Source organism: Lichenostomus cassidix, chromosome 2, assembly GCF_008360975.1.
Source record: "Lichenostomus cassidix isolate B80296 chromosome 2, HeHo_3.0, whole genome shotgun sequence".
NCBI lineage: Eukaryota > Metazoa > Chordata > Aves > Passeriformes > Meliphagidae > Lichenostomus > Lichenostomus cassidix.
This window is the reverse complement of record NC_139482.1, coordinates 31,456,344-31,472,972: the sequence shown is the minus strand read 5'-3', so window position 1 is coordinate 31,472,972 and position 16,629 is coordinate 31,456,344. Positions and strand designations below refer to the sequence as shown.

Below are 16,629 nucleotides of genomic sequence, written 5' to 3'. Positions count from 1 at the left end.
CTAATATGCACGGCTGGAGAGACTCTTTACAGAGATGTGAGACAATCCCTGGAGAAAGAGTTGGAATGTGCCATATTTCTTTTTTAATACTGAAGAAAGCCTGTCAGGAAAATTAGGGAAATGAGAAGAAGCTGAGAGATGTTAAAAGGAATCTGAGAGCATGGATGAGGCAGAGGAAGGGAAGAACTGAGGTGTATGCAGGACAGTGTGTCTGGGGTGCTGTAGGCCAAGTGCAAGCAGCTGCAGTGGGACAGATGATCGCAGTGAAGAAGTAGGAATCATAAGAATAATGTATAGAAGAAGAAATTATATAAAAAGGAATAAACCTATGGAGAGAAGTGCAGGTAGAGTTGAGCTGGCTAAAAAGACAGTAGCTGGTCTATACAGAAAATATGAAGAATGCAGAGACCAAGAGGACGAGGAAGGGAGCTGGCTGGCATGGCAGGGCTGTATTACCAGGCTGGTGAGAGAGCCTGTAAAACTGAAAATAGCTCTGACTTCTGCATTTTCATCTCAAGGGAAATTTTGGTCCTGAAATTCTCAGCCATGCTACTAGGAGAACTTGTTTCCTCTTGGAAGATCCAAAAAGTCAAGGTCAATTATATACTTGAACCTCTGTGAAACCTCATAATGGAGAACTTTCTTGTTCTGGAGTCACACAATAAATCCAGCATTACAGTGTGCTCATCAGAGGCAGAACAAATATGTAACAAGGGAAGGGAGAAGATTCAAGTGTGTACTTGTGAAACAGATATGGTGTGCAAACAAATTACAGGTCAGGCTACTGAATTGCCCATTCGCTAAGGAATGTGTGATATTTACATGAAGTTGGAGTCACAGAATTCCCAGCTGAAAAGGAGATAGATTGGCAAGGAAAACTGACTGTAGTTTCAAACCCAGGCATAATTTCACATGCAGTTGATTACTGCAAAGCACTGATAGCTCCTATCTTACCAGTGTTGCATTTTATTTTATTTGACTGTGCTAGGAACTATAACCATCCTTTTCTTTTCCTGATATTTTAGGTACAGAGAGAACTGGCTGCTGTCATTGCCTTCAAAGCAAGGAAGTCAGGTAAGTCAGGCTGAACTTCAGAGGGGTTTTTGTAATGCTGTTCCCTTTTGTCATTTCTTGAAGTATCTGAATTGTCATTGCTGTCTTTTTAACATGGGGAAGAAAAGGTAATGATGGAGAATCTGTGTATACAGCACAATGCAATTACAGTTAAGCTTCTCTCCTTCTAGCTCATTACATCTAATGACCTAGCTAATAAAATCAGAGTGTTACAGTTGAATTTGAACTTGGTCTCTTTCTGCCCAAAATCACTATTTTCTCTGGGCTCGCACTTTATAAAAGAAGCTGATGTCTTTCTTTGACTTGCATTTAAGACAAAAAAACTGGTAATTTTCCTTTTTTTTTTTTTAAATCATCGTCCAGTATCTCATGCCATCATCTTTTCTGTGTTTTGCCTGCCCAGCCAGGTGTTTTTCTTACTGCTGCAGCAGAAGGACAACTTCATGCGCAAGGGCATTCTTTCCTGTACATCTGTACGGCTGTAGAGGCAAGTCTTTGGTCAGGGCAGTAGAAGGGGAAAGGCATTTGGATGCACTGAAAATTTCTAACAGTAAAAGCATTCACAGCAAATGCTGGTGTTACAGTGCAAAGGCACTGGAATATGTGGCCATGTCAGCTCCATCAGGGTTTGGTAGCACAGACACTTCAGAAGGTAGACTCTGCATTGCTGGAGGAGAAGCAAGGAAGCTGAGTTTTCCAAGCACTGCACAGGAACCAACAAAACCTACTAGGGCAGACCTGACTCTTTACAGGGTTAGCTCTCTGGTGTCTCTTTGTGCAGGTAATCTGCACCAAATTGAATGTATTTCTGAATAAAACAGAGGTGGAGTTGCCTTAAATTATTAGTGTCTTCCCAAAACTATTGAGGTATTTGAGTGCATTTTCACTGAGCATCTCTGTGATTTTCAGTGATTTTTCTTGAAATCAAAGTCACAGATCTTGTACTTGAGCTATTTTCTGATTTGTTAATAGTGCTGCATCATAATATCTCTGTCAGTCTGTGGCTTGCAAGTACAGCACAAAATTTGCTACACACAGCACATGGACAACACACAGCATGGTATCTTAAACTAGAGGCACCAAGAAAATGTGGCTGGTGTACCTGCAAATATTTTCTTGTGAAAATGTAAGTATTAAAAAAATATTCTAGATACTGTTTGATTCCGTTCTTTGTGGAAACAGAAGAACCCATATGTTATATCCACAATTGCTTATATATATAGAAGCAATTCTGCAGAAAGTGAACACAAATGTGAGTGTGAATTCAGAGCTGAATTGCTTCTGTGTAGTAGCTTTTCTTCTGAAAGTGCTGTAGTAGTTTATGATGTCAGCATCTCTTGTCTGCTTGCCCTTACCTGGTGTCACCCCAGTCCCACCTGACTTGTAATGGCTGAACATGGAAATGCTTCTGCTCTGGCTCAGTTCAGAGGAAAACAGGCCATTTTAAAGATGGGCTCAACGTAATCTTTTATTTTGCTGTCAGGTGGGCTGAGTGTGGTGCCATGTACTTATACCTACTGCTTATAAAGATATGAGAAGTCTCTCTGCTTCTCAGCAGTTTTGTCAGCAAATATTACTAATGCTACTAGCAATAAATAAACTTCTTCTACCCAAAACAATTGTTTTTAGCCAGAATTAGCCTCTTACTTCCTTTTGATGGGTAAGGTTGGTTGAGTAGAAAATGAGATGGGGGTTGGATTAGGACTGAGGTGCAGGAGAAGAGATATTCAGAAAGGAGAGTATCTCTTGGAATCTCCTTTATGCTGGTGTAATTGCAACCCTCAAGGAGCAGGTAGAAATCTTTCAGTTAAAAATCACAGCCTTAAAAAACCAAAGCTTCTTACAGAGTTTTTCAGTGCTTTCCTAATACATTAATGTAAACACTTAAAATATCTGTTTAGATATGAACAAAAGATAACTCTTTGGTCTGTTTAACTAGTGCATTCTTGTTTAAATTTGCATTTCTTTATGCCCCATCTTGGATGACTGTAAAAAATGGGTGTATGATCAGGCATAACAGTAAGGTCTAATTTAAGTTAATGCCTTTAATACAGTAGGTGCAGAGTAAATTAGGGTGGTTGGTTATGCTTCTTTATTTTATTGCTGATGGTTAAATTCACAGTGTAGCAGTTACTGTTAGCAATCAAGCTATGGTGTGCTGTGCTTGGTGAAGTGAAGCACGTTTCAGAGAAAGTACTTCTCGAGCTGTAAGCCACAGTATCTTTCAAAGATATTGTTCCTCTAATCCTCTCCAAGACTCCAAATAATTCCAGGAAATAAGCCACCAAAAATGAGACAAAGAGTTTATCTTGGCTGAAAAAGAGTGGAACATGGCTGTTGGGCCAGCTGCCCTGGGTAGCTTCCAGGCTGGTGTGAGTGGCGTGGGAGCCTGGCTCATCCCCCCTGGGATTCAGGAGTGGGGAGGGCAGGCAATGGGCATGGTCCTAACCTGCTGTCTGGAACCTGGCTGCACAGGGTAATTGGTCATTAGCCAAAAGCTTCCCTAGAAATCAGCTGCACCCCCTTTAAAAAAAAAAAAAAAGATAAGAAAAGTATTTTTGCCTAGTGCTAGGACTACATAATTTGTTCCTAAATTACTTTGATTTCTGGATGTACCCCTGCCCTTAGAGAAGTCCTTCACAGTGATTTAATTCTAAATGAAAAAAAAAAAGTAATTCAATTTAATTTAACTGTATGAGAAGAGCTGGCTAATTTAAGTTTTTTGTATTATTTGTCTAGGCCTACTGTAGTAATCACCATGTTATGTTGCATGGAAAGTGCTACACAAACACCGCAGCTCCCTCTGGAAGAGGTGAAGAGGTTCCAAGTAGGAAGACTTGCTGTGTTTGGATGGGGAGAAGTATTGCCTTTGGTTACCTGAATGAAAACATGTTTTTTTTTTTTTTTTTAAATGAAGCTGGGTTTGCTACCCAGTAAGAGGTAGTAATTGCAGCTATTACAGTTCTGTCTGTGTCAGAGATTTACACACTGTATTTACTGACAAAAACCAAAGCAGAGACCTGAGCCTGCTGTGGGGTAGGGCAGAGTATCAAATTCTTGCTAGTGCAGGATCTGACTTGATGGAGAATGTTGGCTACCAGAAAATAAAAACCCAGTAGGGGTGTGGGGTAGAATGCCTTTCCTCACGAAGCATTCTTCTGTTTTTACTGTGGTGTAGAAGAATAGGGGAAACTCATAAAGCTGGTAGATGCTGAAAGAAAAGTGAGGAACCTGAAAAATTAAAAACTTCTGTGCTGTTGAAAAAAAACCCCTCTGTTTTCATATTCCAGATGTGTACTGCAAGCATACCACTCTGATAAAAAGGCACATGCTGACAGAGACATACTTGAGAGCCCTCATGCAGAGGGAGCTCTGCACTTTTAGCTTCTTTGCAAATAAAACTAAACCCGGGTAAAAGAAGTGTCTGTAATTCAGAAGCTTTGATGGACCTCGGTAACACTGTTGACTTGAAATCACATTTATATTTCATTAGAATAAAGCTCTCATCATAAAGGTGACCTAAGAGAGGGAAATGAGCTTGTGCACTTCTCTGTGGCTTATAAAAATGCATTGAAATTGTTCTTGCCTAACCTTAGAAATAAATAGATTAAATGCTGCCTTCTGTGGTTTGGTGAAAGGTCTTGGGGAAGCAAGTAACTGGAGCAGAAGGGAACCTTTTCTTTAATTGTAGGCACTTGGCATTAAGTTGTTTTGTTTATTTATACCTTGCTGGCTTCTGATGGTTCTGCAAATGTGCTGAAACATAAATGCAGCCTCCCGTCTGAAAGTTTACAAGGGTTGGCATTTATCTCAATTGCTTGTCATGGCTCACGACATGTTTCTTACGTGTTAGAGATGGTAGCTAAAACAAGGATAAAAAGCAGCAAATAGCCTGAGGCTGGGGACTTTGGCTGGTGGCAAAGCTACACGGGTGCATCTGAACTGATCAAAACCTGTCAGGTAGGTGCTTTGTACTGGTGTTAATCCCATCCACAAACAAGTTTCCTTGCATTTCTGCATTTCTGTGCACAAACCGAGCTATGCCCCATGGCATCACCCAGCAAATCCCTTTATAGAAGAAGGAATTTCTATAACTTAATTTGTGCAAAGGATCAATTGATAAGAGCATGGCTCTGGTCTTTGTGTTTGTGAATACAGGGGCTAATTAGGATAACAACTGACAGGGTATAGATGAGATAGGAAGATGGTGGCTCAGCTTCTCCCCAGGCTTTGCAGGAGCAGCAGCAGGTCTGTGAGTGCTTCTCCCTCCCACTGTGAAAGGCAGGGCAGCCACAAAAGCCCTAGCACTTGTGTGTGGTTTTGCTCCCCCTTATGAATGATACTCAGGTTTCCACTATGTAATTAGACGCACTTTAGTCATGCCATATTTGAATTGGCAAGCTCTATTGATTTTCTAATATGTCATTTACATTTTATTTATAATAATGTATAATAATTTATAACAATATGACTTTTGCAATCTGTTAACTTAATATTTGAGATCTTCTGGATTGCCTCCACCCTTTTCTTACATATATGTATGCATATCCACCCTTCCCCTTTCCTTTTGTATTGCTTCTGTCAGAACCTAACTACCTATGTGATTTGCTTAGTATTTTTATTTTAATGCAGACGATTCAATATGAAGCAGTCACTGGGGCTTGAGCTTTGCCAACATGAATGAAAAGCAAGCTGTGAACAGCTATTCCTTTTCCCAGCCCCTGCACCACCTCTACAGCACTGCTGTCAGAGCTGATTGCGTGACTTGACTCAAACACACTCCAGGCAATGTCAGCCCGGTTAAACACATGAGAACAGTCAGGCTGGGTCAGGTTAAAAGTCCATCCAGCTATGCTCCTACTGTGAGTGATGAGTAGGGGATGCTTAGAGTAGAGAAACAGAGCAAGTACAAACAGTCCTTCTGATGTACATACTCAGCATCTACCAGTCTGTGATAGAGGGATTTTGCTGTACCCACACTCCTGTGGTAGGTAACCCTTGCTGGACCCTTTCTCCATTAATTTATCAAATTGCTTTTTAAGCCTGCTTATACTCCTGACCTTCATCATCCCTTACGGCAGCAAGTACCACAATTCCCGCGTGTAGTATGTTAAACCGTATTTTTCTTGTTTGTTTTAAGTGCATTCCTCACGACCCTCACTCTGTGGTGATGTAGCTCTTTGGTGACAGAGAGTGGTGAATAATCCATTCCTTATTCATCATTATACTATTCAGGATTTTGTGCACCTCTGTCATACCCCTGTGAGTTGTCTCATTTCCAGATATATTGCTAGTCATTCTTCATACAACATATCTTCCATAAAATCTGATCATTTTTGCTGCATCTATTATATTGCTTTTGAGATGGGGCAGCCAGAGCAGCATATAGTATAGCAGCATCATGTGCTAGACTTGACACAGAGTGAGGGTGGCAGCTTCTTATCAGGGTGGGGAGGTGGAGGTGTGTGGGAAGGAGCCCAGTAAGACGCTTCTGGCAGCATTAAGCTGTTTTACCAGCTTAGTTAACTCGGGAAACTGCATCTTTACCATTCAGCCCATTTCCTCAAGTAGTACAGATCCTTCTGAGACTTCCTGATAAGTTTATTCCACAATAATTAGCAAAAGTTTTGTCATTTGGTGCTATCTGAATGTCCTAAGTTATGTTATTCATTTTATTCACTTGCAGAATTGTTGTTATATAGAAAATGGAAACCATTACAAATTTGAGTTAGATTTGTATACATACTTGAAAAATGAAGTCACAAATACATGATCAAAGGTCATTCAAGAATGGAGCAGTTCAGCATTTTGTGTAAATTTCAAACATACTAAGTACTACTGAGTTTACAGATTTCTTAAACAACCAGGTATTCCATCTCTTTGGAGTAAAATGTGTGTGGTTTGTTACCACTTATGCCACTGAAAAAGGGCATAATGAGATATGAAAAAACTTGGTCCTGTTTCCAGAATAAAGTGACAGTCTTGTGCCAGAGAGGTGTACATTTTCACTTGTGAAAAAATTGAGAAAGTCTGAAGGGTGGGAAAAGGGTAATATCAGTAGGAACTTACTGCTTTTCTGTTCTCTTCATGTCTCTTTTCAGTAAGTTTGTTTACTTGACTGACTGAAGTAGTACCTCATTTTATTACAACTTTCAGTTCCTCCAAACATCCACTTGTTTAAAGCAAGGGTTGAAATCAGTAAACTTTGGAGTGAGAGTTCTTCTGCAAATTCTTCTGCAAATGTTACTTACAGGGTTCACCCTGGAGAAATGGCCACTCAAAGTGAAGGTGCAAGAATGTCATGCTTCTGTTAGGTCATGGTGACTGTATCTTTGCTTTTCCCCTGCCCTCTGAAATGCAGTTCAAATTAAAAGCTTCACCTGAAAACACAGCTAGCATTATTTTAAAAGTTACACTGTACTTTAGGGTCTTTCTTTAAGGTCTGTGATTTCAGGTCTTGAAGTTAGGGAGATAATCTTGTTTTGTTCAGCCTAGAGAAGAGGAGACTGAGGGAGATGTCTCCATGGGTCCCTCATGAGGGGAAGCAGAGGGGCAGGCACTGATCTCTTCACTCTCGTGACCAGGGACAGGACTCAAGGAAATGGCATGAAGCTGAGTCAGGGGAGGTTTAGGCTGGATATCAGGAAAAGATTTTTCTTCCAGAGGGTGGTTGAGCACTGGAATGGGCTCCCCAGGGAAGTGATCAGAGCACCAGGTCTTTCTGAGTTCAAGAAGCTCTGGGGCAATGCTCTCAGGCACATGATGTGATTCTTGAGGTGTCTTGCTCAGGGCAGGACATAGACTTAATGATCCTGATGAGTCCCTTCCAGCTCAGCATAATTTATGGTTCTATGGTTCTAATCATGTTTGCTTCTTTAAGCAATCCCTTTTAAACATTTCGTGCCCTATTGAAGGGAATCCCTACCCCTAGGGACCAGTGGGGTTTACAATGATGTCTTGCATCACATGGGATTCTTCCATTATCAAGCACACCAAGAAAATGACAGCACGTCAAAAGGGCAGGATCAGACCACTCCCAGTCGTGGGGAATGATAATCCTTGTGTTGGCTGGTCAGGAACTGTATCTGTCACACACACACACACACACACGCAGAGCTCTGTTGTGCCATAGCTGAATCTATAACCACCTGCTTTGTGCCCACCCTGGGCCATGCTGGGAGTGGAAAATGCTCTAGACAACATCAGTGAAAGGACTGTGCAATAATGCTTTCAGCCTTTGTGTATTCAACAGCTGATCTAAGGCAGAATGGACCCAGACTCGGAAAAAGAAGGTGGGAATTGTGCTGAAAGGCATCTTGGCAGTTTATGGTTTTGTTCTTGCAGTTGTTGTGGAACCTTGTGCATAGTTCTTTCTGTGTGATCTAAGGTACTCACATAGCAGAAATGAGCAATGCAGGGTAGCTGTGAAGGTGAAAGATATTTTGCACACATGCAAAAGGAGACAGCACAGTAAGGTCAGAAAGACAGCAGTTGTGCAAAAAACAGCCCCCAGATGAATGTTTTGTTTATTGGGGCTTTGGGAGAGGCATTTACAATGAGTTCACAGAATTTATTTATTCAGAGTCCTCTTTGTTTCCTGCTCCTTTCCTGGCCATGCCTGGGGGATGTTTCCATGGAATAGAGAGCAGTGTTTTACTTTGCACCAGCCTGCTCAGCCACAGTCCATACCTCCTTGTTTGATCTGTTCCCAGCAATCATTCTCTGATTATGTAATGGGCTCTTCTCCATCCTTCCATCATCTCGTTTCAGGCAACACTGCTACAGATACATTCACTGCCATGTGATTAAAAAAAAATAATTAAATACCACGCACGTGAGAACTAATATCTAAAATTACTGGATAAAATGTAAAACTTTCTGCATTCAGACGTCAAATGGTTTCTCTTGAGCTGTGGTTGGTACAAAACTCCTTGCTTTTGTCTGTTCCTTTAGTAATCCTAGAGCGTTTACATATAATTTTTCATGTTTTTTTTCTCCGTGATAAAAATACAACTTTATATGTTCACAAAGTGGGTGTAAAATGTGGCTTTATCTTTCCATGCATCACAAAGGGCCAGGCATTGAAAACCAAACCTCCTCTGGCCACATGAATCAGCTGTAGTTGTTTATCTATTAAAAAATGTCTGTCTTGTTTAGCCAGAGGTGTTTTACAAATTATGTTGTTCTAATGCACCACTACCTTGGATGAAATATGGGCCTTCAAAGCCAGATGAAAGGCTTCAGTTCTTACAAATACAATAAACAGAAGTTCCTAAATAACCGTCGTACAATAATGTGAAATGACCATTATCTGACTGAGCTGGGAAATATTGGTGGCTTTATTTGGTACATTCATTTTTTAATTTATAATGGCTATGTAATGTAGGCAGAGCTGACCCTCATTTAAACTGAGGTTTGTCCTTCCTGTGGTCATTTAGAAGCAGTGGGAAGGAATGGCGCCGTAATGGTGGTCTGCAAGACCAAATCTACATCTGTCAGCCCCCCTTCTTACCACACTGGCTTTGCTCTGTTTAGATTGCAGATTCCTACCCTTGCTGTTATCTGTTCCTTTTGATAAACTCTGCAATGAGAGGAAATGTTTTTGCATCATTTTCTGGAGTCCTGTTTCCTGTTTGAGATTTGAGAAATGGCTTATAGCACTAGGACCCTTGGGAACTTCTTTTTCTATGTGGAAACTAGATCAGAATAATGAGTACCCTCTGTGCAAATTCAATATTAGTTCTACACCTAAGGTCAAGCAGAAGTTAATGACCATTTTTTACATACAGAAGTCAGTTGTGAGACCAACATTACATTTCACACTTTTGCAATTGTAAAATAAAATGCTGGAGTAATTTATGTTAAATTGATTTAAACTACAAAGCATAAATATCATAGCATCCCAGATTAGTGTTTGAGAGAAAATGGCATCGTTGTTACTTGTGCAATAGTTCATTCACCGATTTACATGTACCTTTATTCCATCTTGTGCTTGCTGTGCTTTTTTACATACAGAGGTGCTGAACAATGCTGTAAGCGGCAGTCTGTCTTTAATAATTTTTGCATTTTCTTTGTTTCTTTAATTAGCTGATTTACTCAGCTGATTGCACAGCTGTCTGGGCAACACCCCCCCAGGGGCCTGCCAACTGTTTCAGAGATATGTAATGTACTCAGTGAAGGGAAATCTGTATGATAATTTGCATATATATATGCAGAAATAGTGGGAAGGAGTAAGAAAGCTCAAAGGCAATTTTTGTATTGCTAATAAAAGGAAACATGTTAAGGATGAGCTTAAAAAGCTTTGTCTTTTCAGTAATTTCTGGGAAAAGATTACTCTTTCATGGTAAATAAGGAACCAATTCTCAGTTGGAGGGTTTTGTTCCTGGGATTATTACTGTCTCTTACAAGCAGCTTTGGGGGATTCCAGATACTCAGTACTTGTTAGTTTCCCCCTTCAGTTTGGTAACAGAACTTGGAAAATGCAGGAGCATACGTGAGGATGTAGTCTGGTCTAAAATGGTCCCGAAATCTGAGGTTTGCAAAGCATTTACTGGCTGCTCGTTTTCTTTTCCATTGCTCAGCACTAGTGCTTTGCATAGCCTAGAGGATCTGGCTTTTAGTTTCCCCAGTGGTGTCAGTATGAGCTATTCATTTTTTTCCACTCTGATAAATTAATAAGCATCAGCAAACATTATAACACTGTCAAACAGCTCAGAGCTGCCATAGTAACCAACCTCTCTAGAGCTCACTGTATACCCTCCACAAAGAACAACAAGGGATACCACAAGTTCCGTTGTTCAAAATAACAGTAAAGTTTTCAAAAATAATGAAATCAGCTTAGTTATGGGATTTAAAAAAAAAATAAAATCGGGGTTTGTGTTTTTTCTTAAAATCTTCATGCCAGCAACTTCCATTGGAAAAAAACCAAAACAAAAAAAAAAAAAAACCCAAATATAAAGTTCTGGGAGAGAAACAGACATGACTTAAATTTGGAATATAAGAAGAGTGCTAGAAGTTGTGAACTTCTCAGCAGCTGACAATAAATCAACTGGTGCAGGCTGCTGGCAGTTCTGGAGCCTTCCCCCGGGGAATATTCCTTCAGATTCCTGAGGTCTTTTTGGTTTGACAGGGGCGAAAAAAGCCCACAACAGGCTGTAACCATCCAGCAGGGATGAGGCAGTGAAAGTCTGTTGGCTTGTGAAATAAACAAAGTTCTTGTGCTCAGAAGTAGGCTTTTTACCTCTTCCAACATGGGTATGTGTCTCCTATCTGTAGAGGGCACGTAGGAGCCTTTTACTTCCTGGCTAGAAAAAAGAGATTCCTATATGAATTGTGATCACAGAGTACTGAAGACTGAAATCTTACAAAGGGCAGAGTGGTTTGATGTCCTAGGATGTTAGCAGGTTAAAGAAAAATACTAAATAATAAATTATCCTCCGCATTTGAAATGAAGTAGCATCACTGAGAACATAAGTGATGTAGCCTTAGGGGTGATGGGGCTTTGTATGGTGAGCAGAGCCACCTCTGGAGCAGCTGTGGGGACACTGAAGTCGCCATGCAGCCTGACAAGTCCCAGGTGAGCCCGGCAGTGTTTGTACAGCCGGGATTCCCCACGCTCGGGCTGCTGCTGAGGCCATGCCCGAGGGCTTGCAGTGAGATAAGCAAGCAGGAGCAGCCTCGGGCAGCGCAGAAGCAAAAAGCAATCCTTTGCCAGTCTCCAAATCCCAAATGCCTTATGGTAGCACAGAGGGGGAGCAGTCAGAGCAGGGGCTGTGGGACAGCCAGCAGTGATGGGGAGCCAAGCTGGCTTCCTGGAATGGCCATGTGGATGCCACCCAGAGTTGCTTGCAGATGGACAGGTGTCCTTGTCTATTGTTCGGCAGTAAAATGCTTAACTGTGATGGAAGTCCTTTCTTAAGCATTTAAATAATTAGCTTTCACAGTTAACACCCTATTAAGCCAAAGGGAGGAAGTTCACACCTCTCCTGGTGTTATTGTTCCAGTCTGGCTGGCTGCAGCAGCAGAATGACGCTAGTGCCTTGGTTTGTGTAGGAAAGGTTATCTTTGCAGCCAGAAGGGGTAGAAAGAAGAAATTTCATTTATAGGAAAGGAAGAAAGCACAATAAAGCAAAGCCTCTGGGAAGATTACAACGCTGTGGGTTCCAGGAGTTGCTTTATGTGTGGATTTTTTTAAACTGTGCTTCCCACTTCCAGCTGGGCAGATGATTCTGCTATATTGAACAAGACTAAGCATCAAAATGAAAAAATGTGCTTGTATTACTATGTGACTTTAAAAAATCTTACTCATCAGATGTAATTAATGTAATCAATTTACCTTCGAGTTTGTGGCATACAGAACAGAGTATGATGGAGGCACTGCTCTGTGGGTAACCTTGGCAGGTTCTTCCCCAGGCAGGAGAAGGTCTGTAGTGCTGCTGGTGTCTGTTGTTACCCTCACTGGATGCCAGTCTGGCTATCTAAGGTGAGCCCTTTAGCCTGTGTGTGGTGCTCCATGCTGCTGGGAAAGACAAATCCTTTCCAATGCCTTAAATCTACACTAAACTTTGTGGCATGGATGTAAAAGCAGGGGGGAGCACTGTTGGTTGATTCCAGTGTGAGCAGTGGTTATGTTCCCTCTCCTTTCACACCCCTGTGTGATGGCTGATTCTGCTGAGGTAGTGGGTATAAAATTATTTACTCTGGTTTCTTATTTCTTCATTATTTTTTTCTGCTGATTTAATGATCTGAAATGGAATTACTAAAGGACAATGCTCTCCCCCACAAGAGTTATCTGTTGTAACATTAGTTTACAGAAGAATCTATTAGCACGATCTCAGCTCTGGTCTGTGGGGGACAAGGAACTCAGATCAGATGAAGTCTCTTGTGATCCTTAAGTGACCATAAAACATCAACATCCCGAATTCTCTAGATTAATTTGCAAATGGACTTACTTGGACTGCACATTAGCAAGCTAATGTTCATTTGACATTTTTTTTCTTTCATTCGTGGTGACCTTTCCTGCAAAGAAGGAGAAATACTGCAGGTAGAAAACAGAATCGATCACTCTACATTGGTTTGTATTTTTTTCCTGTCTCCAGTCTCAAGCCTGAACCCAAACATACAGATCAGGGTAAACCACCTTTGCCTTTCCCTGTTATTGCTGCTTTGTGAAACATGCTGGGATCTTTGTATCAGGGGGCAAAGCTGGATTTATGCTAGTGGAGAAGGAAACATTTGGCTCAGCTCCAAAGTTCACAACTCTTTTTGAATGTACGGTTCCAGAATCAGCACTTGTCTGAGAAATACTTTCCCATCCCACCCTAAGCTTCCGCTCACTTTTCCTATGGTTAACTTTGCAATGTCAAAACTTTTTTTGTTAAAAAATAAATGGCCAGCTACCAGTAAGTAGGAAATTATCCTTGAATTCTTACATTTTATGGCAGAACTTGTATTGCATGCACGGTAACCCACGAGGGCAGTGCCTGGGACAATTCAAGGGCTATCTATGAGTTGTTATGGGGTTAGGGGCACACTGTGTCCAGAAATACTGCAATGAATTTCTTACATGTATGTGGTGGCCCCAGTAACATAAATTTCTAAATATACCAGAATATCTTAAGAAATAGGTGGTCTTTTCTGTTTTATAAACAAAATATATAGCAGTCTTTTCCTGCAGAAACCAAGAAAATATAATTAAGGGTTGTTGCTTGTCTGTGTGGCCACTTCAGCCTTCAAGGGACTGTTCTTGTGATGGGAAAAAAGTATGAGATGGTGTGATTCCTGAAGTGTTGCTCCCTGGTATAGTTAAATGGCTCAGTTGTGGCTGGTTCTTACGGGTTTGGGTAAGAGGCAGGGAGGACACAAAAATCAAGTTTGTGATGGAAATCTCATGAAAAAGAGGCCAAATGCTCCTTCTCTCCCAAGAGAGCTGCAAGAACGTCAGTGTGAGGTCTGCAATTTTTTTTTTCCTTTAAGAAAATATTTACTGCTTCTTTGCTACATTCCTTACACAGTCTAAACAACATTGAAGCCAAGGAGAGCTGGGTTTGGATGATAAACTTACTCAGGTTTTTTTAGAGTTGGGTTATGAAATTGCTGATAAAAAACAACTTTTATTTTTTTAAGCCATTCACTTAGTGTACACTTAAACTGAGGCGATTTTCTCATAATTTAAAATTGCTCATGTCAAAATCATTCAAATTCATTCAACACCCAAGGATACCTGTATTCAGTGGGGCTTGTGGACATATACCCTCTTTCTCTTCCCCTTTGTGCCAGGTAAGAGATCTTGCTGCCCTCAGTTCTGGGTGTTTGCTTCTTGTCACTGGCCAGACACCATCCTATGCTCTCACTAACCTGCCAGCCCAGCCAGGCCAGCAACAGGTGCTGCTCCTCCAGTGTCTGCCTGCTCACTTTGGTTGAAGATGCTCTGGGGTGTTTGCCCTGGCTCTGGGCAGGGAAGGGGATGCTTGTAACAGAGGCCTGTGACAAGAAGCCAGTTGGCAGGCACTAACCTTTTCCCCTGGCACAGCTGTTTGTGGAGCGCCCATCTGCTCAGGATTGTTGGAAAAGCTGGCTGGATCAATATAAATCACTTAAACCTGGATGCATGGTCTTGGTACTAGCAAGGTGCTGCTCCTTTAAATGCTGTGATTAATAGCCAGAGTCTGGGGGGATGTTCTGCCCATGAGTGCCTACAGCAAATTGATTTTAGAAGAAATCAGAAAATTGAAAGGAGAACTGGGGAAACATTCGGCTAATGCAGACTTAACAATTTGAGAAATTGCTCAAACAACCGATTTTTAGCATTTGTTAATGCCTTCCGGCATTGCAACGTTCCTGTTTCCTGCAGGTTGTTCTGACTAGTGGTCAACTAATGGATATCCTGAATGCTCTATGTCTCCCACAATGGCAGTGGGTAGAAGAGGGTCATGCATGTGTGGAACTGTGCAAGAGGATGAGGCAGCTCTTGGGGAGGAAGGCTGGGAGGAGATGGGTTACCTGGGAAGGTACTGCACAGAGTCCCCAGCCTGTCTGGATGGAGTATGTTGCCTTTAGAAGCCCTGCCCTGCACTAGAAAAGCAGGGGCCACACATGGCTCTTCAGGCCATCCCTCTCGAGCATTGTGTTGTTCCTTTTCCAGGCTGGGGCAGAGATATGTCACAATGTCCCAAGAGCATTTTGATTTTGCCTGCCTTTAAATGCTGCTGAGATCTAATGCCCATTATACAAGCTTTCTGTTACTGCTATAGTCTGACCGTCTGTTTGCAGTATTCACCTTGAATTTCAGAGTTTTGCTGGTGAAGTGATGCTTGCAAACCCAGTGGTGAAGATTTATATCAGAACTCTGTTTTCCTTTGATAATGGATTTAAAAAGATCCCTGAATGAAACAAACTGTGTTGACAGAATTACTTATTTCTGCTTTTCTCCTTTTATAATTACATTTTTATTATCTTTTTTTTTTTGATAGCATAACTGTGGGGGAAGAAACAAAATTATATCCTATATGGAATAGCAATATCAGCAGAGTCCTGCCATAAGAAAAAATAAATCCATATGATCTACTTTAGAGGTCAAGAGCAATCGGAAGTTACTTTTCTTTCAAGTTGTGAGATGATGCCTAAATGTTGGGCTGCTTTTTGTCTGCAGCAGACCCAGAGCATCCAGGCAGACACACCAAGCTGGACCTCATGGCTCATGTTATGTGTATGATCTTGGCCATGGTAACCTGCATATGTTTGAAGGTATATGAGAGGAGAGCTGAGGAGAGCGCAGGTGAGGATGCCTGGGGAAGGTAGTACTGCTATCTGCCAGCCCTTCTCCTGCTCCCTCAACAGCCAGTTTGTTCATCAATCAAAATCTGTCTCAGCTCACAGACATAGTTTTAAGGCAAAACAGGACTGGTGATCCTTATGTGAATATGCTCTGCTGTGGGCTATGGCTGTTCAGATGCAGCCTGGTGAGCAGCTCAGCTACCAGGGGTGAAGGAGAGAGGAGGTGGGCAGGAGGAAGCACTCCAGCTCAACCCTCCCACCATCCATCAAAGCCATGAGCCAGGAGGTGTTTTTCAGGAAATAGGTGTGCCAGCTCAGCTGCTTCAAGGACACTTCTGATGTCACAAATGCTATGGCTAATCTGGGAAATCATTTATTTGTACTCAGGATTAAAGACATTTGAGTATGGTTCTTCTAAATAAATGAGTACAGTATAAGATAAAGTCACTTTGCATGTGTTTCATTGAGTCTGACTCTCCTGACCTACCATGTGTCACATTTCAGAATGTCTGAGGGCTTAATGTCCCACCAAAATACAGCAGGTGGCTCTGCTGACTGAAAGGGTAGCTTGGGGTAGAGATAGTAAAACTGCCTATAGATAAAGCTGTTTGCAATACAGAAGTCCGAGGTGTCGTTTCATAGGAGGTTCCTTGTTTCTTTAGCAGGATAAGCTGTTAACTCTGGTTTTGACCCTTTTGGGGATTACAACTTTGGTACAAAACTTTGAAGTCTAGCAAAACTTGCTGGTGTTCAGTGATTTATGTTCCTCGAGTGAGGTTG

General features: G+C 41.5%; 1 protein-coding gene across 3 annotated transcripts in view; it reads left to right on the top strand.

The window, feature by feature from the left end:
• The window catches only part of RAPGEF5 (Rap guanine nucleotide exchange factor 5), a 205,761-nt gene that overhangs the window by 91,970 nt on the left and 97,162 nt on the right, over window positions 1-16,629 (top strand). For all 3 annotated transcript variants that reach the window (XM_085050902.1, XM_085050901.1, XM_085050900.1), the window contains exon 7: window positions 1,026-1,074. In XM_085050902.1, coding sequence (XP_084907028.1) covers window positions 1,026-1,074 — 49 coding nt within the window. The remainder of the gene's footprint in view (window positions 1-1,025; window positions 1,075-16,629) is intronic.